Source organism: Carcharodon carcharias, chromosome 9, assembly GCF_017639515.1.
Source record: "Carcharodon carcharias isolate sCarCar2 chromosome 9, sCarCar2.pri, whole genome shotgun sequence".
In the NCBI taxonomy this organism is placed as follows: domain Eukaryota; kingdom Metazoa; phylum Chordata; class Chondrichthyes; order Lamniformes; family Lamnidae; genus Carcharodon; species Carcharodon carcharias.
This window is the reverse complement of record NC_054475.1, coordinates 49103712-49131423: the sequence shown is the minus strand read 5'-3', so window position 1 is coordinate 49131423 and position 27712 is coordinate 49103712. Positions and strand designations below refer to the sequence as shown.

Below are 27712 nucleotides of genomic sequence, written 5' to 3'. Positions count from 1 at the left end.
ATCCGGGCGACAAAATGCGTCCCGAACCCGAAAGCTCGCAGAGTTCCGAGTAAGTATTCGTGATCCACCCTGTCGAACGCCTTCTCCTGATCGAGAGACAGGAAGGCGCTCGACAGACCAGCCCTCTGGGAATGGTGGATGATGTCCCGGACCAGATGGATGTTATCATAAATGGTTCGGTCCGGGACGGTGCAGGACAGGTCAGGGTGGATCATGTGGTCCAGCACGGTGCCGAGCCGAGAAGACATGGCTCGGGCGAAGATTTTGTAGTCCGTGCTGAGGAGGGAGACCGGGCGCCAGTTTTTAAGAAGGCGGAGATCCCCCTTCTTCGGTAGCAGGGCAATCACGGCCCTGCGCCACGAAAGGGGCATCTCCCCGGTAGCAATGCTCTCCCCCAGGACCCCCGCGAAGTCGCTCCCCAAGACGTCCCAGAACGCCCTGAAGAACTCCACGGTCAGCCCGTCTAGTCCCGGGGTTTTGCCCCTAGAAAGACTGTCGAGTGCGCCGGTCAGCTCCCCCAGACTTATAGGGGAGTCGAGCTTTCCGGCACACTCCGGGCCGACCTGCGGCAGGTCCTCCCACAAAACTCTGCAAGCTTCCTCACTGGACGGATCCGGAGAGAAAAGGGCAGTGTAGTAATCTCGGGCAATGGCCCTGATGCCCTCCGGATCCGAGACAAGGGATCCGTCGTCGGCCAGCAGCGTAAAGAGCTGCTTACGGACCCCGTGCCTTTTTTCCAGTGAGTAGAAGAAGGGAGAGCCACGGTCCATCTCCTTAAGGAACCGGATCCGCGACCTCACGAACGCGCCCCGAGACCCGACCAGTTGCAGGTCCCGCAGCGCGCCCTTCTTCTCATCGTACACCGACCGCAGGGCTGGGTCCGCGTCGGGCTGACGGAGACGTGCCTCCAGGTCGAGCACCTCCTTCTCCAACTCCTCGACCCTGGATTTGCGTCTCTTTGTCGACCCCTTCGCGTACTCTTGACAGAAAACTCGGACGTGAGTCTTGCCCACGTCCCACCATAGCCTCAAGGAGGGGAAGCCTCCCCGCTTCCTTCTCCAGCCGGCCCAGAAGCGACGGAACGAGTCCAGGAACCGCTGGTCTTCCAACAACAGGTTATTAAAATGCCAGTACGCGGACCCCGTCCGAGCGCAGAACGAAGTGAGCTCCGCCCACACCAGACGGTGGTCCGTGCACGGAACCTGCTGTATAGAAGCAGCCGGAACGCAGGACACGTACGCCTTCGAAACGTAAAGGCGGTCGAGTCTGGACGCTCCGACTCCAGGTGACACAAAGGTGAACACGCTGGAGTCAGGATGGAGATTTCGCCAGACGTCCACTAAGTCGAAGGACCTGACCAGGTCCCGCAACTTACTCACACCTCGCGTGCAGTGCGGGGTACCGTGACGGTCCCGGACCCCGAGGGTGCAATTGAAATCCCCCCCGAGGACGATGCACTCGCCAGCGTCAATGGAGCCGAGATGAGTGGACACTTCTTCAAAGAAGCTCGCTTGCTGCTGCGTGCCCAGGGGAGCGTACACATTCACAAAGTGAAGCACCGCCCCCCCCAGACGCACAGTCAGGTGCAGCAACCGGCCTGGCACTGGCTCCTTGACCCCCAAGATCTCCGGCTGAAAATGCGGGGCCAACAAGATAGCCACCCCGCCAGAATTGGAGGCTAGGTGACTCATGTAGACCCCCCCTCGCCACTCCAGGAGCCACGTGGCTTCGTCTCCCGGAACGGTATGGGTTTCTTGCAGGAAGCACAACGCATACTTCCCGTCCCTGAGGACCGAGAAGTTCTGGAATCTGCGCTGTGCGGCCCTGCTGCCGCGGATGTTGAGGCTGGCTATAGTCGTCTTCATTGTCAAAGGTACATCAAATCTTCACCTTAAGTCATTAAAAAGAAGAGGACTTTTTAGTCCTTCCTCTCCTTCAGGAGCCCAGCGAGAAACGTTTGGACCCTCCGCCGCGCGTTCCTATCCAACTCAGGAGACTTGAGAGCCTCGCGAGTGGACCAGAACACCAGCGGAAAAGAATGCCACCGGTCCAAGGCCAACTGAACCCTGTCTCAGCGACCGCGATGACTCGCCAAAAAGTCCCGGAGTTCCCTTGGGGGGATGAGGGGGGAGTCAGTGGAGGGCACCAGGGGATCCACCGCCTCGCTTGAGAGCGACTCAGCGTAATCTCCAGCGCTCACCACGGACACTCCATCCTCCTCCAGGTCGTCGCCTCCAGCTTCCGACCCCTCCCCCGCATTGAGTACGGGGGCTGATTCGGAGCTGCCAGCTGGCCCCACCTGTACCTCGATCCCACCCCCAGGATCAAGGCCAGAGGGGTCCTCTCTGGTCTCCTCTAAACGTTTTGGGTCAGAGGGCAGCGGTAGTTCTGATGCCCGCTCTCCTCCCGGCACCGGGTCGTCCGGGGAGCTCAGGACAAGCTCCTGACCTAAAACTAGGACGCCCGGTGCGAAGGTTTGGGAGGGAGCGGGAAGGCCTTCCTTTTTGCCGCCACCCAATGACCCGTTGACATTTTTTAAATTTTGAAAGTTGCAGTCCCCCGATGAGCCAGAAGGTACCTCGGGGGGTATCGAGGGTCTCTGAGTCGGGCACCACCTCAAGGGAGGTGCCTTCAGTGACCCCCGAGGGGCCCTGTTCAGGGGACTGCAGCAGGTTGACAGGGGTAATAGTGGTGGGAGTCGGTGCAGGGGTTTTGAGTTCCCCCAGAGGACAGGGCGAGATTTTACTTGGTGGAGACGCCACCACCTCTTCATCGGGGGAAGGGACACACCCAACTTCTTCAGTTTGGGCATCACCCACCTCCTCCTCCGAAGCGTGACGTCTCTTCCGGGTCAGGCTGGGGGCTAGGGAGACCTCCATTTCCGAGGCCCCCTCCTCCTTGTCCAGCCCTCCCGGACACTCCACCCTCTGGGTTTTGGGTGTTAGATACCCCGGCTCGGGGTCCCGCGTCCCTTCCCCGCCGGCCCCGGGAGCACGCGCAGGGACGACGCCGGGCCCAGCACTCGGCGCCTTAGCACCCACGGGCCCGGGAGCACACGCGGACACGACGCCGGGGCCGGATGTTGTCTTTTCCCCCGAGCCGGTGCTTGCATGTGTTTGGGGGTTTTTGGGCGTTTCAGGGGCCGCCTCCAGGTTGCGGGTCTTCCTCTGCGCCTTCTTACGGCGTGGGGGCTCTCCCCCCGCCTCACCGGCAGCCGAGATGGCAATGGCCGCCGGCGTCGCTTCCCCTTGCGGGGAGGGAGATGGAGTGGTGGCGGGGGGAGGAGGGGCGGTGCCAGCCGTGGCCGCTTGGGTGGGGCTCGTAGCCTTGGAGGCGGGGCAGTTCTTCCTCACGTGCCCCGCCTCCTTACAAGCATGGCACCGCACGCCCTCCACGGTCCAGAAGACCCGATAGGCGGTCCCCTCAAAATTGATAACGAAGGCCCCCTCCAGGCACTCCTCCTGGGCCAAGCGGACAAATACCTGGCGCCGGAAGGAGTACACATGGCGGAGGGCCGAGTCTTTGAGGCCGAGCGGGATTGGTGCAACCCCCGACCTGACCTCCCCCAATTTATTAAGGTGGGGGAGGAGGAGCTCACTGGATAGAAAAGGCGGGATGTTCGAAATAATAATTCTCTGGGCGGTGGCCTCAAGGGGGTCCACCGCCAGAAAAGTCCCGCCCACAGTGAGTCCTTTTTGCAGGGCGAGGTGCACCGCCCGCTCGGACCTCAAGAAGAATATGGCCTTCCCATACATTTTAGAGGCCGCGACAATGGCTGAGGGGCCGACGACCCCAGCCATAGCCTTTACGCAGGCCTCTATTGTCATTTCAGGGTGAGCATAGCTCTTTACCCCAAGGGCCCTGGTCAGGAGGCGGAAAGGTGACAGGGCAGCGGGAGCAGCTGGAGCCGCAGAAGCAACCACCCCCGCATAAGTTTTCTTTTTTTGAGGCCCTGCCACCGGTGACAAAACCGCCTCCACATTAGCCCTCGAGGGCCCGGCCACAGGTGATGGTGAATTGGCCTTAGGGCCAGAGCCACGCCCACCCCGGGAAGGATTGGCCATTTTGTTTTATTCTTTTTATTTTTTTTTTTAGAAATATAGGGAGGAAAGGGGGTGGGGGAGAGAGGTAGAAACAACCTCCCCTCTTTTAGGCAGGAGAGGAGAGGAGGGAGAGGAGTAAAAGACAGGGAGGCACAGGAGGGAAAGAGGGAAAAGTCCTGGTGGGTGTCCTCGATGGTGGATGGACAGTGGGTGGGGGCCTGATGTTCTTCAGGCAGGGGGAGGCGATGTCTTCACCAGCTATTGCTGGCCTTACTGGGAAAAGGGCTGGGTTGGGGGGAGGGGTGGCAGAAAGATGGTTTCAGCACACACACACACCCTCCCGCTCTTCCTTCCCCAACTCCTCTGGCAGTCTTCTTGCCTCCCCCTACAAAAACACAGTCCTTAATTGCCCCCACCTTAAACAAAAATACACAGTTCAGACACCCACCTAGGATGTTGTTTTCCAACTCAGTCCTGGCCTCCTGGCCTTCCTGTCCTGTAGCAACAGTAGCAACTGTTCTCTTCTCTCCCTCTCTCTCCTTTAGCAGCACAGGGGCAAGGCAGCAGCAGCAGCACTGGAGGAGCAGCAGCAGAAGCACACAGCAGAAGCAACAACCCCAAAGGCAGCAGCAGAAACAGTTGAAACACTGATGAGCAGCAACACCAACACCACACACCTTCTCTCCTCAGTACCAGGAAACCAACTGAATCCACAATTGCCTCCATGAGATCATTAAGAAGATGAACTCTTGATAATCTTTTAAATGAAAACCAAATCAACAAAATTGGGATAAATCAGACACAGCCCCTAATTCAGGTCAGCTGTAAAACCAAGAACAAAGTTTAAAGGAAACTTACAAACTTTAAATCAAAATGTGATTAAAGGGGTCAACAAAACACCCCAGTCCCCGCGGTGCCCACCGAGCACGGAAGGCCTCGAGAGTGCCAGCAGACACCGCATGCTCCTTCTCCAGGGACATCCGGCAGTGAACGTAGCCACGGAAGAGGGACATGAACTCTTGATACTCTTTTGAGTAAACCTGTTTCCATCTGTTTCAGATGAAGTTACATTGTTTCATAGTTTGCCATTGTGAGATTTGAACTCTTGATAATCTTTTAAATCTTTTAAATTTGAACTCTTGATCTTGGGGTTACAAACCCAGTACCATAACCACTTGGCTATTTAGGCCAAGCATCTCCTCTTTGTATTTCAACCACTTTGCAATAAAGGCCAACAGTCCATTAGCTTTTTGATTGCTCTTTGTACCTGTGCATCAGCTGTTCTGTGTATCTCAATATCCAAATTGTTCCACCTGGTCTTTCATCATTTAGAAAATATTCCAATTTGTCATTTTTGCATCTAAAATGGATCACCTCATATTTTCCCCTGTGGGACAACATCTTCAACAGTTTTGCCAACTTATTTGATCTATGTTTCTTTGCAGCTTACTGGTCCCATTTGCACATCTTATTGTGTCTCTTAGCTTAATCTCATCAGAAAATTTGTTCTATTCACTAATCCTTCATCCATATTGGTAATATATATGGTGAAAAGCTAAGCCCCTGTACAGATCACAGGGAATGCCATTTGTCTCATCCAACCTTTTTATCACTATTCTCTACCTCCCAACAAATTACCAGTCCATAATCACAAAATTAGGATCATCACAAGTTTGAGGACAGTGGGATCCTAGCCTGATCCATTAAAAAGGGATGCCTGCCCTCCTGGAATGATTCAGACACTCCAAGAATTGAAAATTAATCTCCAGGACAGTGCTGTAAGCAAGCTAGGAAAAAATAATAAAGATATTAAAATAAATGTTTTCTTCATTTTGTTTGAACATTTTTGATATTAGTTATAAAAGGAATATTGGAGATGGGAATGAAGGTCGTTTGACTAATTATCTATTTAGGTAAAAGATCTCTTTTCACTTGACAATTGGATGTGGGAATCTGGGCCTCTGTGATAGTGGACTAGTCATGTGACTAATGGCAAGGCCATGGATGTGAGATGGTGGAAGGAATTCATTCAACCAAAGTTGGCGACTCTGGAATCAGAGTTGGAGTGTAGCTGGAGAACCAAGCACTTGTGTAGAGGCAAGAAAGAAAGAAAGTATTGACATCACTGAAGTCGTCATGGTTGACTGTCCCTCAATTTGAGGATGACGCTACACAGAGTCTCCAGTTTCTGCCATGGATCTTCATGTGACTGAATATAGGCCAATGACCGACCTGCAGGTCTTTGGGCACATGGAGCAGAACAACCCAAGAGGTAGTGAGATCCAGACTGTAAAATCTGCTTCCTTTTCTTTCCTTCTCTGCTGCTACTCTGCCTCATTATTAAGACATTGGGACTCAAAGCGTGATTCAGCTTGATGGACAAGTTGTCGTCATTTTGAATGATTGGTAGCAAACTCCTCCCAGTCATTAATGGCAATGACCCTGCGCTTCAAGGAGCACTTCAGAGTCCTTTGAAGCATTCTCTTTGTCCTCCCCGGAACACTGGCCAACATTCCAGTCCTCCTGTTCCTCCCTCAACTTCCTGAACATGGCCTTTAAAACACTCTGTCAGTGTGAAACGCTGATGATCGGGAGGTATGCATATTGTCTTCCAGTGGGTTGCTCTACTGGTGGGTTGAAGAATGGGTCATCAGATGTTTCTGACAGCCATGAGATGAATGTGGGACAAGGCAACCAGAGGAGAAAAAGGGGAGGTATTACAATCCCTGTAGATAGACTGTAAAACTAAATAACCAAATTTACTGAATTTCTTTTATTCATAGTGTCATAGAATTTACAGCATGGAAAGAGGCCTTTCAGCCTATCATGTCCACACCGGGCATCAAGCCCCTATTTACTCCAATCCCATTTTCCAGCACTTGGCCCGTAGCTTGTATGCTTTGGCATTTCAAATGTTCATCTAAATAGTTCTTAAACGTTACGGGTATCCCCGCCTCTATTACCCTTCAGGCAGTGAGTTCCAGATGCCACCACACCCACCACCCCCCACCCTCTGGGTGAAAAAGTTTTTCCTCAAATCCCCTCTAAACCTCTTGCCCCTTACTTTAAACTTATGCCCCCTGGTTATTGATTCCTCCACTAAAGGGAAAAGTTTCTTCCTATCTATCCTACCTATGCCCCTCATAATTTTGTACACCTCAATCAGGTACCCCCTCAGCCTTCTCTGCTCCAAGGAAATCAACCCTAGCCTATCCTATCTCTCTTCATAGCCAAAATGCTCCAGCCCAGGCAACATCCTGGTGAATCTCCTCTGCACTCTCTCTAGTGCAATCACATCCTTCATTCATGAAATGTGGGCATCGCTGTCTAGGCCGGCATTTATTGCCCATTCCTAATTGCCCTTGAGAAGTTGGTGGTGAGCTGCCTTCTTGAACAGTTGCAATGCATGTGGTGTATGTCCACTCACAGTGCTATTAGGGAGGGAATTCTAGGATTTTGATCCAGTGACAGTGAAGGAATGACAATATATTTCCAAGTCGGGATGGTGAGTGGATTGGAGGGGAACTTTCAGATGGTGATGATCCCATGTGTCTGCTGCCCTTGTCCTTCTAGGTGATAGTGGCAGTGGGTTTGGAAGGAGCCTTAGTGAGTTCCTGCAGTGCATCTTGCAGATGGTACACACTGCTGCCACTGTGTGTTGGCAGTGGAGGGAGTAAATGTTTGTGGATGGGGTGCCAATCAAGCAAGATATTTTGTCCTGGATGATGTCAAGCTTCTTGAGTGTTGTTGGAGCTGCACTCATCCAGGCAAGGGGAGAGTATTCCATCACACTCCTAGACTCAAGTCAGGCTTTGGGGAGTCAGGAGGTGAGTTACTCATGAATGATCCCCAAATGAAGAAATTACCACCAGTTTGTACTTTTTTAGCTTTTACTTAAACACGAAACAGAACCAATGCAAATTACACATGAATTAACAGGCAAATAATATTTCAAATAAAGAGACAATTTTTGCCTTAAAGATATGTCTTACACAACCACCAGCATTTGCATTAATCCCTGTGCAAATGTGACATTACAGTTCCACAGTATTCTGTTGGGTATATACAGCAAAAGGAAAAGCATTACAGAGCTATGGGGAAACATCAGGGGAGTGGGAAGTTATTTTTTATGGATAATTTAACATACCAGCGCTCAGGAAGGAATCTTTTCAGTGAGATAGCGAGGGGCTAGCCAGGAACTGGTTCAGACTGCAGGGTTCAATTAATGGAGAACTGTTGTTATCTGAGCAGCTATCAGCAGCAGAGGCTCAATTATCAGTCCTAATGGGTGGGTCCCAACTCGATAGTCCATGAAACTGCCAGGCAATCAAGAATGATATACTCTCCATTGGTATGGAAATTTTAACAGGAATTTTTGTAAATAAACTTTCTGACAGTGGGGAATGGAAGTATTGGAAGGAATCTGACACAATGCCTAAGTCCACCATAGGATGTCAACTTGAGGACACTTTCATAAAATCATAGGGAAGAATTTTCCGGTCAGCGAGTGGGGGTGGGCCCCGTTCACCAATGTGTAAAATGATGCGCAGTGAGGTCAGGTGGGCGGCCCGACGTCACCGCACGTCATTTAGATTTTCAATTCGACGGGCACACAGCCGAGCCAGCTGCGCAGCCGCCGCACTGTCAAAGGCCTATTAAGGCCATTTAAAACCTAATTAAAATAGTTAAATGAGCTGCCTGTCCAACCTTAAGGTTGGCAGGGCAGGCGAAGAGCCCAGGCGGCCTTTGCATTTTTCATAAAACCTCATCCACGAGCGGGATGAGGTTTCAGGAAGTTTTTGTAAATTATATGAAGTTTTCCATTAATGTTCCTTGACATGTCCCAGTTCATGTGACACCGTCACATGAGGGGACATGTCTTATAATATTTTCTTTTCTGTATTTAGCTTTTAAATGCTTTAACTGATCTCCCTGACACACCTCCGTGCCTCAGGGAGATTTCTGCGCTCTTTCGCGTGCATGCGCAAAAAAGCACAGGTCCCGACTCAGGGAATCCCCCCCCTGAGTGCTTCCAAGCAAGCATCAGGCTGGGCAGGCCTTAATTGGGCCACCCATGTAAAATGGCGGCGCGGACCCAATCAGGTTCACACTCTCTCCTGCCCGCCCCTGCACAAATCCCCCAACGGGGGGGGAAGTTCAGCCCATAGAAAATTACAGCACAGAAGATAGCCATTTGGCCTATTGTGCCCATGCCGGCTCTTTGAACCAACTATCCAATTAATCCCTCTCCCTGGTGTTTCCCTATAACTCTGCAATTCTTTTACTTTTCCAGGATATCTCCAATAGCTTGTTGAAAATTATGATCAAATTTACCTCCACCACCCTTTCAGGTTCCCAATGTGTAAAACACATTCTCCTCATCACTCCCGAGATGCTTTTGCTAATTATTTTAAATCACTGTCCTCTGATCATTGAACCTCCTTTCTATTCAGGCAAGGAAGAGGCAGAAAAACTAAGGAAGTGGGGAGGGTTGAGGGGGCGGGGAGTGGCGCAGAATCTGAAATAAAAAGCCTTAAATAAGATCATTTTTCCCATCCCAACAGGGAATTAACAAGCCTTTTCCTTTGATAATACTATGTAAATGTAATCAGGAGCATTATTAAACAAAATTTGACACCAAGTCACATTAGGAGGTATTGGGACAGATGATCAATGCTTGGTTACAGAGATTGGTTTCAAGGGCATCTTAAATGTGGTGAGAGAGTTATAGAGAGGCAGAAGTTTTTGGGGGGAAATTTTCACAGTTTAGGGCCTGGACAACTGAAGACACAGCTGCCATTTGTGGAGGGTCGAAAATCAAGAATGCTTAAGAGGCCAGAATTGGAGGGGTGCATAGCTTTGAGGGCTGGAAGGTTACAGAGACAAGGTCTCAGCCACAGAAAGATTTGAAAACAAGGATGAGAAACTTAAAATTGAGGCATTGCAGGATTGAGAGCCAGTGTAGGATATTGAGCACGGGGTTGATGGAGGAACAGGACTTGGTGCAACTTAAGAAATGGATAGGAGTTTTAGATGAGCTCAAGTTTACTGAAGGTACAACATGGGTGGCCGGCCAGGAGATCTTTGGAATAATCAGGTCTAGTGATAAGCCAAACATGGATCAGAATTTCAGCAGCAGAGATAAGCTGAGGGAAGGGCACAGGTGTACTTAAACAATTGATCAGAATTAAAATGTAGATGGCAGTTATTAATGAAGCCCCGTCTCTTTCTTGTACAGGATCGGATAGCTGTCTGGTATGATCAGACGCAGAGGTACTCCTCAGAATACAGAGAATTCAAAAACCAGGTCCTTACTCTTGTGGATGGCTTGGATAAGGAGAGGGAGGAGCTAAGACGCAACCTTGAATTGGCAACTTCTCGTATCGAACGTGTAGAGCGAGAGATGGACTACTTAGAGACCAAAAATCCAGCACCAGCCTGTGTGGAGGTAGAAGACAAGTTTATTGAGAAAAATGTTGAAAAAGGTCCGAAAAAGAAGAAACCTAAGCATGACAAGTTGATAGGTAAGACACAATTGATAGTGAATTATTGGATGAAAGCCACACTAACCACAAGCACTCTAATTCTTGCACATTCACTACTGGTTTTTTAAAACACTCCTAAATGATTATAATTAGCCAGAACATGGTCACTGAAAGCCCCTTGGTGGTTTCAGTAAGAAAGAACTTGCATTTATATGGTGCCTTTCACAACCTCAGAATGGTCTAACATGTTTCACAGCCAAGTTTGGATTGTAGTCACTGTTGTAATGTTAGTTGCACAATGTGAAGCTGAGCCAGGAATGCTCCAGTTGTGACATCTTCCAGCCCCCTCCACCCCACCCCTCTCAAGTCTGAGCTGACCTCAGTGATTTCAGCACTACTGGGCCTTGGATGTGTAACAAATGGTCTCAGTTCCCCAGAAAACAGGGAAAAGAACAATCAGTCAGGGTTTCTCTCTTATTCTCTATGCAGTTAGCATTTGGAAGTACAGAACTGGAGTATCGCAGAAAAAAAGAGACTTTTTTGTTGCAGTTTATTGTCTTGGACTCATCAAGATAATTCGCAAGAATACCAAACGCAATGGGAACAACAATTTATACTGCATGAGAAGACAGTGCTGATTGGCTGGCAGGTGGACTTGATTAGTAAAGGCTTTGCCATGGAGAATGCATCAGTTGATGGTGACTGACAGTTAACTGCCAAGCACTGTTGAAATTTAAACCACGCAGTTTGGCTCTGATTGGTGAAGGCCTGTTCTCTTGCAGTATAAATTGTTGTTCCCCTTGTATCTGGTATTCTTGCAAATTGATGAGCGCAAGACAAAAAACTTTCACAATAAAAAATATCTCTTTTTTCAGCAATACGTAGTTAGCATTGCTTGAAAGTGTGTATGTGTATTTGGTACAAATATACAGGTGTGTGTACGTAGATGTTTTCATGTACTTATTTTCGAATTCATTCATGGGATATGGGCATCAGTGGCTAGGCCAGTATTTTTATTTCCCATCCCTAATTGCCCTTGAGAAGGTGGTGATGAGCCTCCTACTTGAACAGCTGCAGTCCATGTGGTATAGGTACATCCTCAGTGCTGTTAGGAAGAGGATTCCAGGTTTTTGACCCAGCGACAGTGAATGAATGATGATATAGTTCCAAGTCAGGATGGTGTGAGGCTCGGGGGGAACATGAAGGTGTTGGTATTCCCATGCTCTTGTCCTTCTACACGGTAGAGGTCAGTGTGTGTGTGTGGAGTGCGCATGTGTGTGGTGCACGCGTGTGTGTGTGTAAGTGTGCATGTGAGGTACAATTTCTTTGGGCTTTGAGGCTAGACTCAGATATGAAGAACCATCAAATGAGTGAAAACACTGGAGCAGAATTGTCACCATGGAATCAAACATTAGCATGAGTTAGTATGGCCCACATGGTAGATAAATCAAGCCAATATAGGGAGGAAACCCATTGTTTCTTTCAACCAGTGTTGGAACTATTAACAAACAGGAATTGAAGACAAAATCTAATCAATTGTTTTCTGGCACTTTTTGAAACAAAGAGGAAAACACAAGAGGCTGCCAAAGAGTTGACATCATTTGCCAAGCGTGAGATTGGAAATATAGATGGGCCTATTCTCAGGATAGTGAGGCTGTTTTTTGGATCTAAATATATATATTGAATCTATAAGAGGATTGCCCCATCGTAATTATATACAAAGGATGCTAGCCCCCTGTTCAGTCAGGCACAGAGGCTTAAGGCCTACTATCTGTCCAATGTCTTTAGTGCTTACTTACACAGCCAACCAGCAATTAGCTCTGGTAGTCTACAGGCCAGAGTGACAGAATCATTAGATGTCCCAAGAGATGATTGTCCCTGCCCTTTTTGCAAGTTGCTCCAGGCCCAGGTAATGATCCCACGCTCAGGGTTTACGAGCCAATGGCAGTGAAACCAATGAATTTTCAGCGGTAATGGCAGAAGAACTAGAACCTCAGTGGACAACTGCTGCTTACAGGTGGAGGATCCTTCGGGAAGAAGACTTAAACACACATGAGGAACTCAACAGGAAACCACCTCATGTTTTCTTTTCTCTAGTCATATTGCTCATTGAATTGAAATTGGGAGGATCCTACTGTTATGGCCATGTGAGGAGAGGTAAAATATGACTCCCCTATCGTAACACCCCAATTCTGACTGTAACAGGCTGAAGGTCTGTGCTTAACCTGTTATGTACTGATTGCAAATAAAGGAATCCGACAGGCTAATAAGAGTCTGCTGCCTTAGTGGCCTGAGCAGTTGGAATAGATGGGGTCTTGAAGCGGCTTGACACCCGTGGAGTGCCCTGAGAGGAGGCTCCCAGGGTGTCCAGCTGATGCTTATCCTCCCTGTGGGTGCCTGAGGGCCTGACCCTGACTCCAGCAGGCGATGGTACACCTGGAGTGAGGTCAAGATGCTTCATCCCCATGTCGTCTATATCTCGATGGTGCCCACCAGGGTGTATGGCCTTGGAGTACAGGGCCAAGTGCAAATCCAGCAACACCTGCTGTTCCAAGGTCTCGATGGTGGTCACCAGCCTTCCCATGGTGACCTCGAGGTGCTCGCATGTCGGATCCATCACACCAGACAGAACACGGAAAGACTCCTCAATCATTCACTCTAGTCTGCTGAGTGACTGTTGGATCTCTGTTTGATGTTCCACCGTCTGTCGTTGTATCTTCAGCATTGAGTTGGTGGCCGCTTCCAGAGGTTCATCATCTGACTCGGACTGAGCAGGTGTCTGGTCTCCAGCAGCCTTCCGAATGCGGGACCCCTGGGCTGTCCCTGCCTCCAGCTGCTGCGAGGGCATGTCAGTGAGGTGTTTTCCAGATAGTGAGCCTGAGCCTAATCTATAGCTGTGTCCCACCAATATGTGTGTCTCTGAGCTGATGGAGGATGCGTGTGAGCATCATGTCGGTTCTTCCAGAACTTCCTGTTCAGACTTGGTCTGTGGACTTTGACTGGTGCTCAGCTGCCATGTGGGCCTCAATCTGCTGGTGCCTGGAAAATAGAAAATGGAGTTTCAGTTAATGAGCATGAGCTGGATAAGACTGCATGTGACTCACTGTGACTGTCAGGATTTGATGAGGTGATGGAGCTGTGATCTGTATTAGGTTGCTGGGAGAAGCCGATCTCCCCTTCCCACAGGAGTGATCCCTGTCCTCCCCAGCCAGCTCGGCTGTTGCCTCCTCAAACTTAGAGAGGCAACGATGTCGGCCGTCCCTCCCCCAGTCTGTGATCTTTCACGCCTGTTGTGAGCCAGCTTGGACTGTATGAAGAATAAAGAAAGGCATGTGATGAGAAGGGATGGAACAGAGGCTGGGTGAGATGCATGTCCCCTAATTGTAGTGAGTCCACCCAGAAAACCCAGAGGATGGAGTGTGAGCAACATGTTGGATGGGATGTTGGATGTGATAGTCTCGGTGAGTGAATGAGTGTTTACATGTGTCTCCCGCTAACGTTTGTGTGAGATCCCTGAAGAGAGTAGCCGCTTGAGTGCATGATGCCCTGATGAGATTTTGACATTTGAGGGGGTTGAGAGATGACTTACCCTGGCGGAGTGGACAAGATCATTCACCTTCTTTCTGCACTGGATGGCATTTCGGGCAAGGTTGCCAGTAATGCTGACCTCCTCTGTGACCATCTACCATGCCGGAGATGTGAGGCTGCTGTGCTTCCTGGAGGCAACCCTGGGATACAGGACATGCCTGAGCGCTGCACTCCTCTGATCACGGCCTGGAAGACCTGGTGGGTGAAGTGGGGTGCTGCCTGCTTGTTGAGACTCTCGGCTTTCTTCTTGTGGCTGGAAGACATCTCTGCACATGTCCGGAAGACAGATGGGCTGAAGCGAGTGAGATGTATGTGTTGGAGTGGCATTTAACTATGGCGCCCGGACCTTCAACCCCGCCAGTGACAGCGGGCAGACGAATCTGCTCCTGACCCACTAGGTGATTTGATCTGAAACTCGCCTGTGCATAATTAATGACCCTCCAGGTGTGGAATTGGGTGTGAGTTCCCGCCATTATGGCCAGCGGGGCGGATACCACCAAAACCGCCGGTCACCACTCTTCGTCTCATTAATGGAAAATTCTGCCCAATGATGGTTGCTGTTTATTATTGTGCAGCTTCCCCTGAGGATTACTCTCAGTAATCAATTTGATTATCTTACACAGAATAGATTTGAGACTGGTGGGTCTCTAGTTGTCCGTCTGTCACCATCTAAATATAGAACTTGCAATGGAAGGAATCAGGATTTTCCAAAGCACTTTACAGCCACTGAAGTACTTTCCAAGTGCAGTCACTGTTATAATTTGGATATGCAGCAACCAATTTGTGCACAGCAAGGCCACCCAAACAGAAATGAAATAATAACAACAAAAACTTATATTTATATTTACCATAGTGAAATGTCCCAAGGCACTTCACAGGAGCATTATAAAACCAAGTAAGGAGATGACTAAAAGCTTGGTAAAAGATGTAGGTTTTAAGATGTGCCTTAAAGGAGGAAAGCCAAGTAGAGAGGTGGAGAGGTATAGGAAGGGTATTCCAGAAGTTAGGGCCCAGACAGCTGAAGGTGTTAATGGTGAAATGGTTAAAATCGGAGATGCACGGGAAGCCAGAATGAGAGAAGCACAGGTATCTCAGATGGTTGTGGCTGCAGGAGATTAAGGAAAGGTGAGGGCAAAGAGTGATTTGAAAATAAATAAAGGAATTTTAAAATCAAGATGTTGCTTAACCAGCCAATATAGGTCAGTGAACACAGGGGCAATGTAGGAATAGGACTTGCTGTGAGCTGAGGCATAGGCAGCAAAATTTTAGATGACCTCAAGTTTACAGAAGACAGATTGTGGGAGATCAGACAGGAACGTATTGGAATAGTCAAGCCTCGTGGGGTAACGAAAGCAAGAATAAGGGTTTCAGCAAGAACTGAGCTGAGATGGGGTGAAGTGGGGCAATGATATGGAGCAAGAAATAGACGGTCTTAGTGATGGCACAAATATGAGGTCAGAAGCTCATGTCACTGTCAAATATGACACCAGGAATGCAAACAGATTGGCTTAATCTCAAACTGTTGCCAGGGACAGGGGTGGAGTCAGTAGCTAAGGAACAGTAACAAAAATACCTGGAGAAACTCAGCAGGTCTGACAGCATCTGCGGAGAGGAACACAGTTAACGTTTCGAGTCCATATGACTCTTCACCAGAACATTTTTGAATTTTTGTTTTTGTTTCGGATTTCCAGCATCTGCAGTTTTTTGCTTTTAGCTAAGGAACCGTGTTTGGAATAGGGACTGAAACAGTGCCTTGATCTTAGGAAGACTGAATTGGATACAAAAACAGAATTACCTGGAAAAACTCAGCAGGTCTGGCAGCATCAGTGGAGAAGAAAAGACTTGACATTTCCAGTCCTCATGAGCCTTCAACTGAATTGGATGTTGGATAAGCAGTTTGATAATTTAGCAACAGTGGAGGAGTCGAGAAAGGTGGTGGTAAGGTAAAGCTGGACGTCATCAGAGTACACATGAAAACTAATGCTGTACCTTTGGATGATGTCACCAAGGGGCAGCATATAGATGACAAATAAAAGGGGGCCAAGGATAGATCCTTCGGTAGATCCTTAGCAGAGGCAGTGACATAGTGATATTGTCACTGGAGTGGTATTCCAGAATCCCAGGGTAATGATCTGGGGACCTGGGTGCAAATTCCACAATGGCAGATAGTGAAATTTGAATTAAAAGTCTGATGATCACCATGAAACCAATGTCGAATGTCGTAAAAACCCATCTGGTTCACTAATGTCCTTTAGGGAAGGAAATCTGCCATCCTTGCGTGGTCTGGCCTACATATGACTCCCGACCCACAATAATGTGGTTCACTCTTAAAATACCCTCTGAACAAGGACAATTAGGGATGGGCAATAAATGTTGGCCTAGCCAGTGATGCCCACATCCAATGAAATTTAAAAAAAACACCAGAGATGATGGTATGGGAGCAGGAAGAAAAGCTATTGCAAGTGAATTTCTGGCTACAATTGAACAGATAAGATAGAAACTGAGTGAGAGCAGTCCCTCCCAGTTGATTGGATAATCTGTTTTAGTGATAGAGATGAAGGAATAAATATTGGCCAGGACAAAGGGAAAACTCCCTGCTCTTCTGCAGATAGTGCCATGTGATATTTTAAGTTCACCAGAGATAGTGGATGAAGTCTCAGTTTAATATCTCAACCAAAAGTGCATCACCCCTCGGTACTGCACTGGAGTGTCAACCTAGATTATGGAGCCCGGTCTCCAGGACTTGAATTCACAATCCACAGCCTCAGAAGCTATTTAATGGACAGACTTGTTGGGATGAAATTGACCTAAATCAGTGGCATGAAAGGAGCTCATAGCAAATTAGCAGTCCACTTTACATCATGAGAACATAAGAAATAGGAGCAGGAGTAGGCCATTTGCCCCCTCGAGCCTGCTCTGCCGTTCAATAAAATCATGGCTGATCTAATTGTGGCTTTAACTCCAATTTCCTCCCTGCCCTGCATAAATTTTCACTCCCCTATAGTTCAAGAGTCTAACTCATCCTTGAATATATTCAATAACCCAGCCTCCACAGCTCTTTGTAGAAGTGAGTTCCAAAGGTTAAGACCCCCTGATAGAAGAAATTCCTCCTCACGTCCAACTTAATGGGGAGATCCCTTATTTTTAAACTGTACCCCCCAGTTCTAGATTCCCCCACAAGTGGAAACATCCTCTCAACATCTACCCTGTCAACGCACCTGAATGTTTCAATAAGATCACTTCTCATTCCTCTAAACTTCAATGGGTATAGGCCCATCCTGTTCAATCCCTTCATTCAGGAATCAACCTAGTGAACCTTCTCTAAACTGCCTCCATTGCAAATATATCTTTCCCTGCTTAAGTAATGAAACCAAATCTTCACATCGTAAGTTGGGTGCAGTTTAACCAATGCCCTGCACAGCCGTAGCAAGACTTGCCTACTTTTATCCTCAATCCCCTTTACAATAAAGGCCAACATTCATTTACCTTCCTAATTACTTGTGGTACCTGCATGCTATAATGTTGTGACTCATGTACAGGGACACCCAGATCCCTCAGTACCATAACATTCTACAGTCTCTTTCCATTTAAATAATATTCTCCTTTGTCCACTTTGGTGGGAAGTGTAGTAATCTCACATTTTCCCACCCTATAGTCTATCTGCCAATTTTTTGCCCATTCACTTAACCTATCTATATCCCTTTTCAGACTTTTTGTATCCCCCTGACAACTTACTTTCCTACCTTTCTTTGTATCGTCAGCAAATTTGACTACCATACCCAAGGTCCCTTCATCCAATTCACCAACGTAGAACGTGAATAGTTGAGGCTCCAACACTGATGCCTGCAGCACCCCATTAGTTACAGTTTGCCAACCTGAAAATGTTCCATTTATCCCCACTCCGTTTCCTGTTAACTAGCCCACCTCTATCCATGCTCATTTTACCCCCAAACCATGAGTTCTTATCTTATGTAATAACATTTTATGTGGCACCTTATCAAATGCCTGCTGGAAATACAAATACACACAACATCTACTGGTTCCCCTTAATCCACTCTGCTTGTTACATCCTCAAAAAAGTCTAATAAATTGATCAATCACGATATGATGGCTGGTTATATTTTATCCATTGAAGTTAATGGAGGGAGATTGTTTTCATTTCTAGATTAGAGTTCCAGAAAAATTTATTCTCAGCTCTTTGACTTTTTGGCTTTTTCTCTTTCCAGATTGCAGAGAAATGATTGCCAGCATTAAAGCAATGAAAATAGTTAAGAAGCTGGAGACTACTTCCGGCCTGTGGACCAGGGACCTCATGTCAGACTCTGAGAAGGTCTATGTCTTTGACGGTATAGGTAATGACACAATCTATGAATTCGCCAAAATAAGGGACCTCACCGACTTCTCTGGTTTGATGAAAGCAAAGAAAATCAAACTGCCTTACCCATGGGCAGGCACAGGTCACCTGGTGTACAAAGGCTTCCTGTATTACATTAGAAATGAGCCCGAGTTCCAAGTGATCAAATTTGACCTGAAGAACCAGACAGTGACAGATAGTGCCATGTTTCCTGCCGAGCAGCAGATCCCAGTGTATAGCCTCTCGCCATTCAACTACATTGACCTGGCTGCAGATGAGCAAGGTTTGTGGGCCATGTATGCTACCCTAGAGAATGAGAAGCACATCTGTCTTGCCAGGTTGGATCCCAAGACACTGGATATCGAGCAGATGTGGGATACGCCGTGCCCCATAGAGAATGCCGAGAATGCCTTTGTCATCTGTGGGACACTTTACGTAGTGTACAATAGCAAGCTCCGCAGCCGCTCACGGATCCAGTGTGTGTATGACGTCAATGGCATAGTGACCAATGAGCTAGCGCCTTTGATGTACTTCCCCAAACGATATGGGACGCACTCCAGCATCAAATACAGCCCAAGAGAGAATTACCTCTATGCCTGGGATGATGGGTACCAAATAATATATAGGCTGGCAATGAAGCAGAAATCAGAACTGTAAATTTTGCATCTAAATACATTTCATTACTAGGATCAGGAGCCTGCGCAACTTTCCACAAAAGCAATAAAGAACCAGGGCAAGATGGAGAAAAATGATAATGCTTTAAGATAAGTGATTGGTTAATTTACCCTGACACCATTAAAGTACTTAGCACCATGAAAATAGAATCAATATATAATTAATTAAGAGGTTTATAAATAACTGTACATTAACATGTCTGGTGATATGTTATGCATAAATGCATCAAGGGTTTTCCACTGTGTTGCAAGTAGCAGCAGTCAAATTGAGGAGCTAGTCAAAAGGGATAACAAATGCTGGGAAAAACGACCGCATCAAACACATTCATGTGAAACTTTGCACAATCATTAAAAAATTTCATGCAATTCCACGCAAACATGTTGATGCATTCAGATGATAACAAATGTCCCTGAAGAAAGAACTTGTGCTTTTTATGACATCCCAAAACACTTCACAACCCATGAAGTACTTCTGAAGTGTAGTCAGTGTTGTAATAAGCAATTTGTGCACAGCAAACACCCACAAACAGCAAAGAAACAAATGAATAGATCATTTGTTTTAGGTGTTGGTTGATTGGTAAGTATTGGCCAGAACACCAGGGAACACTGCCTTACTCTACTTTAAAGATTGGGGCTGGATTTTACAAATGCAAATCAGGTGGGCCCCCTTCCCCCGTGCCTGCATAAAATATGACATCAGGCTAGCAATCCAACATCACCCTGCCACTCCCCGATAATACAGAATGCGAGTGGGCCCCATGAAAAGGTCAAATAATGAGCTGTTAAGCTTGTTAAAAACCTAATAGACTGCAATTTCTTGTGGTCCACTCTATTTTACGGGAGGTGCACAGGAAAGACGGGAGTGAGTTAAGCCAGTTATGCGGGGACGGCACAAGGGCGCATGAAAAGGTCTGCAAGCAGGTCCATACATGAATGTAACAGCAGAGTCCGAAGGTGAAAGCTTTTGGTTGTTAGTATACTTCAATTGTTCAGGTCCTACAGGCTGACAGAACAATTGAGGAGAGAGTGAGAGGGCCAGGAGCCTTCAAATTGGTGGCCAGGACCAACTTCCAGTTCACGGCATAACCCCTCTCCCACCAGGTGTCTCCTCCAGGCACTCAGTTTGCTATGGAGCTCCCTGCACCATGCTAATTGGCCGGCCAATCCTTTATTGTACATTGTGTAATGGCTGACTACACGCCCTCCACTTCTGCCTCCCTTAAGCCACCATTAACTGTAAAATCCAGCCCATGGTGTGGAATAATTTATGTTCACCTGAGAGAGCAGGCAGGGCTTCAGTTTGATATTTTATCCAACAGACAGCACCATCAGCAGTGCAGCACCCTTTCAGTACTGTCATCAACTAGACCTCTCTCTCAGATACTGCCTTTGACTAGACTTCTCTCCCAAACACTGTCATCAATTGGACCTCTGTCTCAGGCACCATCATTGCCTCTATCTTAGACACTGTCATTGACTCTCTCCCACAGGTAGCTGAGGTGCTGAATTAGATATCCCTTGATGTTGGGATACTTGTTAGCCACAGGTAGGGTACATGGTTTTATGGTAGGTAACCTGTTATCATTCAGATCCATTCAGAAACTAGGGTTTCATTACACCCATTTTCAAGGATCCAGTGCATAGTTAGAAAACTGTATTGCTTGTAGCTGAGAATAGAATTTGACAAGATTTGTCATTTTATTATATATATATGGCACAGCAAAGGATTTACCTTAGCCATGGTAATACACTGGCTTGTCCATAATATCCTGGTACTGGGTTTGCCCCTTACTACCCTGGTTTTATGTTTATTCCTGATACCAAGGTACAAACTGGCTTATTCCTCAACAACCCAAAGGGTAAATTCAATGAGACATCAGTCCCTGTTGCTGTTGAGTCTAGCTCCACATTGTTGTAACACCGACTATTTTGCAACCTATGACTGTACCGCCTTATAACTAATCTATTATCCTGTATGTAATCACCATGTTTATAATTATAATGATCTGTATTACGAATAATCACTAAGTGTGAGACTAGGTGATGTAATTGATTAAAGTTCTCTGCATTCTATTCCATTTGCAGACTTGAAAATGAAAGTCTTTTCTGATAGCTATAAGTTCATTGAACCATGTAAGTGTTTAGCACAGAACAAAGCTATTTGGTCCATTCCAGCTGCCTGTGTTGGTTTTTTGAAAGCGCTATCTAGTTAGTCCCAAGACCTCGTTCTTTCCCCATAACAATGTAATTCTTTTCCTTTTCAAGTATATATCCAATTCCCCTTCAAAAGTTATTATTGAGTCTGCTTTCACCACCCTTTCAGAATATGACCACTTGTTGCACAAAGGACTTTCTCCTCATCTCCCCTCTGGTTCTTTTGTCAATTGTTTTAAATCAGTGACCTCTGGTTACCAACCTTCCTGTCATTCTTCTTACTTAATCTATCAAAACCCCTCATAATCTTGAATACTCTATTATCTTTTCCCTCAACCTTCTCTGGCCTATGGAGAATAACCCCAGATGCCCCAAACTCTCCACATAACCGAAGTTCCTCATTCCTAAAGTTGCCAAGTAAAATTAAGTTGGTCAGCATGAGTCCAAGTTCTAGTCAGCACAACACGATGCTCATACAGAGAGGCCTTCACATTTTTGTCTATTTACTCCAGATCTTTTCGCTGAATCAGTGAGTAGGGTGAGTGAAAATTTTCTTGCCTGGTAGTGAATCAGCAGCCCTTTTTAAATTCCACCTAATTATTCTTCCTCATCATCATCCATCTGACCAAAGGGACTAACCAGTACACAAGATGATCTTCAGCTGTATAAGAGCATTTTCCACATATGAACCATATCACTTGATTGTAATTGCCTTCCATATCATATTAGTTAATGGTGCAGCTATCTCAGCATGCCAATGGGCCTGTGCCAAAGCCCACCAACCTGAGGAATATCCTATGCGTCTGTTAGTTGTAAGGTGGACCCAGTCCGCATTTAACTGGTGGAGCCTCTGCTTACTCTGATGTCCCTGGATGATGAAACAGATAGAGAGTAAGATGAAGCAGAAGTCTAATTGATAATACAAGTAAGAACCAGACTGAATATAAAATAATCAGAGGGGAAGTCAAAAAAATGAAATAAGAGCAGCAAAGAAATAATGAGAAGACTAACACCAACACAAAAGGAATCCAAAAGTCTTCCATAGGCATATAAATAATAAAAGGGTGGTAAAATAAGGAGTAGGAACAATTAAAACCAAAAAGGAGACTTGCACATGGAGAAAGAGCACATACAGCTAAAGTATGAGATGACAGCTTTACATCTGTCTTCACCAAGGAAGAAGATATTGCCAAATTCGATGAACGAGGAGGTACTTGAGAGATTGGATGGGCTAACGATTGATAAAGAGCAAGTATTAGAAAGGCTGGGGTGGCTCTGGAGTATGTGCAGCACTTCCCATATCTCGGCAGCCACCTCTCCCAAGTGACCACCATTGATGAGGAAGTCCCAAGACCAAATCAACTGTGCCAGCGCTGCCTTTTTCATGCTACGCCAACGTGTCTTTGGCAACAGGGACTTTTGCAAACCAACAAAGGTTCTGGCTTATAAAACCGTTGTGTTGGCTACCCTCCTCTACTGCAACAGAACATGGACTGTCTACCAATGCCACATTAAGATCCTTGAGAGCTTCCATCAGCGGCTCTTGTGTCGAATCCTGGGGATCAAATAGAAGGACCGCCAGACTAACGTGAGTGTCCTCCACGAAGCCCTGATTCTGCAGAACCAACTCTAATGGACAGGGCTATTGCAGCTGGATGCTCAAAAACCATCTCGCTCAGCAGGTTCCCTTCTCACAGCTCTCCATTGGCCAACGCTTAAAGGGCGGGCAAAGAAAAAGGTATAAGGATATGCTGAAGGTCGCTCTAAAGTGCGGAGGCATTAACACCACTGACTGGAAGGAGAATGCTGCCAATCACTTAACATGGCACCACCTGGTCCATCAAGGCACAAGCCACTTCAAGGCTCAGAGACTTGACAGCGAGGTGGAACATGGCAGCAGAAGAAGCAGAAGCCTCGCTGGGGCTGCGATTTCCACTTCCTTGTGCAACAACTTGCCCCCACGGTGGAAGAACATGTGGACCCAAAATTGGGCTTCTCGGTCATCTGAAGTCTCACCAAGCCTAATGGACATCATCCTTGATTCTGAGGGAATGCAGCCAACAGCGACAACCATCTAAAGTTAATAAGTCACCAGGACCAAGGATACTGAAGGAAGTAAGGCTGGCAAATGCAGAGGCACTGGTCATTATCTTCCAATCCTCCTTAGGTACAGGGATGGTGCCAGAGGAATGAAGAATTGAAAAAGTTACATCCTTGTCCAAAAAAGGGTGTAAGGATAAACACAGCAACAGGCCAGTCAGTTTAACCTCAGTAGTGGGGAAGCTATTAGGAACAATAATCTGGCACAAAATTAACAGTCACCCAGACAAATGTGGATCAATTAAGGAAAGTCAACACGGGGGTTTGATAAGGACAAAATCCGTTCAATGAATTTAATTGAGGTAACAGGGAGAGTTGATTGAGGGCAATGCAGTTGATGTGGTGAATATGGATTTCCAAAAGGCATTTGATAAAGTGCCGAATAACAGGCTTGTCAGCGAAGTTAAAGCCATTGGAATGAAAGTGACAGTAGCAACATGGATATGAAATTGGTTAAGTAGCAGGAAACAGAGAGTAATTGTGAGTGGCTGTTTTTCAAACTGGAGGAAGGTATATAGTAGGGTTCCCCAGGTGTTGGTATTAGTACCACTGCTTTTCTTGATCTATACTGATAACCTAGACTTGAGTGCAAAATTTGCAGATGACTCAGAACTTAAAAAGTGTTGCTAAATGTGAGAAGAATAGCAATAGTCTTCAAGAGGACATAGGCAGACTGGTGGAATGGGAGGATATGTGACTGATGAAATTTATTGCAGAAATGTGAACGAGGAGAGGCAATATAAAATAAAGGGTATGATTCTAAAAGGAGCTGGGATGTGCTCAAATCATTGAAGGTGGCAGGCAGATTGAGAAAGTGTTTGTTCTTTCATGGGATGTGGGCGTCACTGACAAGGTCAGCGTTTGTTGTCCATCTCTAATTGCCCCTGAACTGATCTGTCTGATCAGCCATTTCAGAGGGCAGATAAGAGCAACCACATTGCTGTGGGTCTGGAGTCACACATAGGCCAGACCAGGTAAAGGTGGCAGATTTCCTTCCCTAAAGGGCATTAGTGAGCCAGATGGGTTTTTACAACAATCAATAATAACTTCATGGTCACTGTTACTGAGAGTAGCTTTATATTCCAGATTTATTAATCAAATTCAAATTCCACCAGCTGCCTTGGCAGGATTTGAACCCAGAGCATTAGCCTGGGCCTCTGGATTACTAGTCCTTTTTTTTTTATTCATTCACGGGATTTGGGCTTCACTGGCTTGGCCAGCATTTATTGCCCATCCCTAGTTGCCCTTGAGAAGGTGATGATAAGCTGCCTTCTTGAACTGCTCCAGTCCATGTGATGTAGGTACACCCACAGTGCTGTTAGGGAGGGAGTTCCAGGATTTTGACCCAGTGACAGTGAAGAAACGGCAATATATTTCCAAGTCCGGATATTGAGTGACTTAGAGGGGAACTTCCAGGTGGTAGTGTTCCCATCTATCTGCTGCCCTTGTCCTTCTAGATGGTGATGGTCTTTGGTTTGGAAGGTGCTGTCAAAGGAGCGTTGGTGAATTCCTGCAGTGCATATTGTAGATGGTACACACTGTTACTACTGTGCAACGGTGGTGGGGGGAGTGAATGCTTGTGGATATGATGCCAATCAAGCATTGTCCTGGATTGTCCTTGAGTGTTGTGGGAGCTGCACTCATCCACTTCTGACTTGTGCCTTGTAGATGGTGGACAGGCTTTGGGGAGTCAGGAAGTGGGTTACTCGTCGCACAATTCCTAGCCTCTGACCTGCTCTTGTAGCCACAATATTTATATGGCTAGTCCAGTTCAGTTTCTGATCAATGGTTATCCCCAGGATGTTTATAGTGGGGGATTTAGTGATTTTAATACCATTGAACATCAAGGGGTGATGGTTGGATTCTCTCTCATTGGAGATGGTCATTACCTGACACTTGTGTGGCATGAATGTTACTTGCCACTTGTCAGCCCAAGCCTGGGTATTGTCCAGGCCTTGCTGCATTTGGACATGGACTGCTTCAGTATCTGAGGAGTCGCGAATGGTGCTGAACATTGTGCAATCATCAGCGAATATCCCCACTTCTGACCTTATGACGGCAGCAAGGTAATTGATGAAGGAGCTGAAGTTGGTTGGCCCCAGGGCACTACCCTGAGGAAGTCCTGCAGTGGTGTCCTGGAGCTGAGATGACTGACCTCCAACAACCACAACCATCATCCTTTGCGCTAGGCTTGACTCCAGCCAGTGTAGAGTTTTCCCCCTGATTCCCATTGACTCCAATTTTGCTAAGGCACCTTGATGCCACACTCTGTCAAACGCTGCCTTGATGTCAAGGGCAGTCACTCTCACCTCACCTCGGGAGTTCAGCTCTTTTGTCCATGTTTGAACTAAGGCTGTAATGAGATGAGGAGCTGAGTGGCCCTGGCAGAACACAAATTGGGCGTCCATGAGCAGGTTATTGCTAAGCAAGTGCCGCTTAATAGCACTGTTGATGACCTTTTCCATTACTTTACTGATGATTGAGAGTAGACTGATGAGGCAGTAATTTGCCAGGTTGGATTTGTCCTGCTTTTTGTGTACAGGGCATACCTGGACAATTTTCCACTTAGCCGGGTAGATGCCAGTGTTATAGCTGTACTGGAACAGCTTGGCTAGGAGCGCAGCAAGTTATGGAGCACAAATCTTCGGTACTATTATTGGAATATTGTCAGTGCCCATAGCCTTTGCAGTATCCAGTGCCTTCAGCCATTTCTTGCTCTCACATGAAGTGAATCGAATTGGCTGAAGACTAGCATCTGTGATGCTGGGGCCTCCTGAGAAGGAAGAGATTAATCATCCACTCGGCACTTCTGGCTGAAGATTGCAGTCTTATCTTTTGCAATGATGTACTGGGCTCCTCCATCATTGAGAATGGGGATATTTGTGGTGTCTCCTCCTCCAGTGAGTTGTTTATTTGTCCACCACCATTCACGGCTGGATGTGGCAGGACTGCAGAGCTTAGATTTAATCCGTTGGTTGTGGGATCGCTTAGCTCTGTCTATCACTTGCTGCTTATGTTGTTTGGCACACAAGTAGTCCTGTGTTATTGATTCACCAGGTTGACACCTCATTTTTAGGTATGCCCAAAGTCCAGTGACATTACCACAACACCACCGTCACCTCATAAGGCATACGGGACCTTGGCCTCATCTGGAATACTGGGTCCAGTTCTGGGCATAACACTTTATGATGGATGGAAAGGGCTTGGCGACAATGCAGAAAAGGATTACGAGAATGGTTCCAAGTAATGAAGACTTCAGTTATGTAGATAGACTGGCAAAGCTGGGGCTGCTTTCTTTAGAGGAAGGATATTTGAGAGGCGATTTGATAGAGATGTTCAAAATCAAGAGGGACCTGGTAAGAGTAACTAGGAAGAAACTGTTCCTATTAGTGGAACAGTTGAGAATCAGAGGACACAGATTTATGGTGATTGACATAAGAACCAGAGGCAACATAAGGAAAAATGATTTTACACAGCGAGCAGTTAAGATCTGGTATGCTGTAGACAGTGCTGTAGAGGCAGAGTCAAACTTAACTTGCAAAATAGAATTTAACAATTTTCTAAAGAAAAACAAAATTGCAGGGTTACGTGGAAAAGGCAGGAGAGTGGGACTCGATGATAGCTCTTACAGAGAGCTAGGATGGCACAATGGGCTGAATGGCCTCCTTTTCTGCTGTAACTATTCTATGATTCTATGGGCTGGATTATACACTGAGGGATGAATCGAGCTCCACTTGGACGGCTCCCCTTGCTTTAATGGGCGGAACTTTCTATTTTGAAGATTAAGTCTGGTGGCAGGGCACTCGGCCTGCCATTAAGCCAACATGAAAATCGGGAGAACAAGACTGCAAACATCAGGAGTCTGATTTTGGCCTCCCGCTAAATTCCCGCTGATAGGAGTGGAAAATTCTACCCAATGTTTTGGGCAGCTGCCCTGAGGCAGGACTTCACTCTGTCTCCAGGAAGAAGGGAAGCCAAAGGGAGGCCAGCAGCTCTGTGCCACACCAGTACCAGTGTTCCAGGAGGCCAGTGAGGAAGAGAAAATCATAGATGCCCCGAAACCCCAGGTGAGTCTGTGATCACCTGGGCTAGGTTGGCAGGCCCTGGAGAGGGGGGCAGTGAGGAGGGGGGTGCACATTGCACAGGGCTAGCGGGGAGAGTGGATGTGGGGAGACAAAACAGTGCAGATAGACCTCTTTTTGGCACAGAGGGCCTAGGAAGGATGCACACCTCCCCCCTTTCACTGACCAGCAGCCCGCAGATTTAAACCTGTCAGGCTGCATGTTGGTCACAGAGAGATAAGTCTAACCTGCC

The 27712-nt window shown here is 47.0% G+C and overlaps 1 protein-coding gene across 1 annotated transcript in view; it reads left to right on the top strand.

The window, feature by feature from the left end:
• Positions 1-21222, top strand: part of LOC121282254 (olfactomedin-like protein 3) — a 35141-nt gene extending 13919 nt beyond the window's left edge. The window contains exons 2-3 of the mRNA XM_041195873.1: positions 10282-10567; positions 18343-21222. Of these exons, the coding sequence (XP_041051807.1) occupies positions 10282-10567; positions 18343-19127 (1071 nt within the window). The 3' untranslated portion in view covers positions 19128-21222. The remainder of the gene's footprint in view (positions 1-10281; positions 10568-18342) is intronic.
• The last annotated feature ends 6490 nt before the right edge of the window (positions 21223-27712 follow it).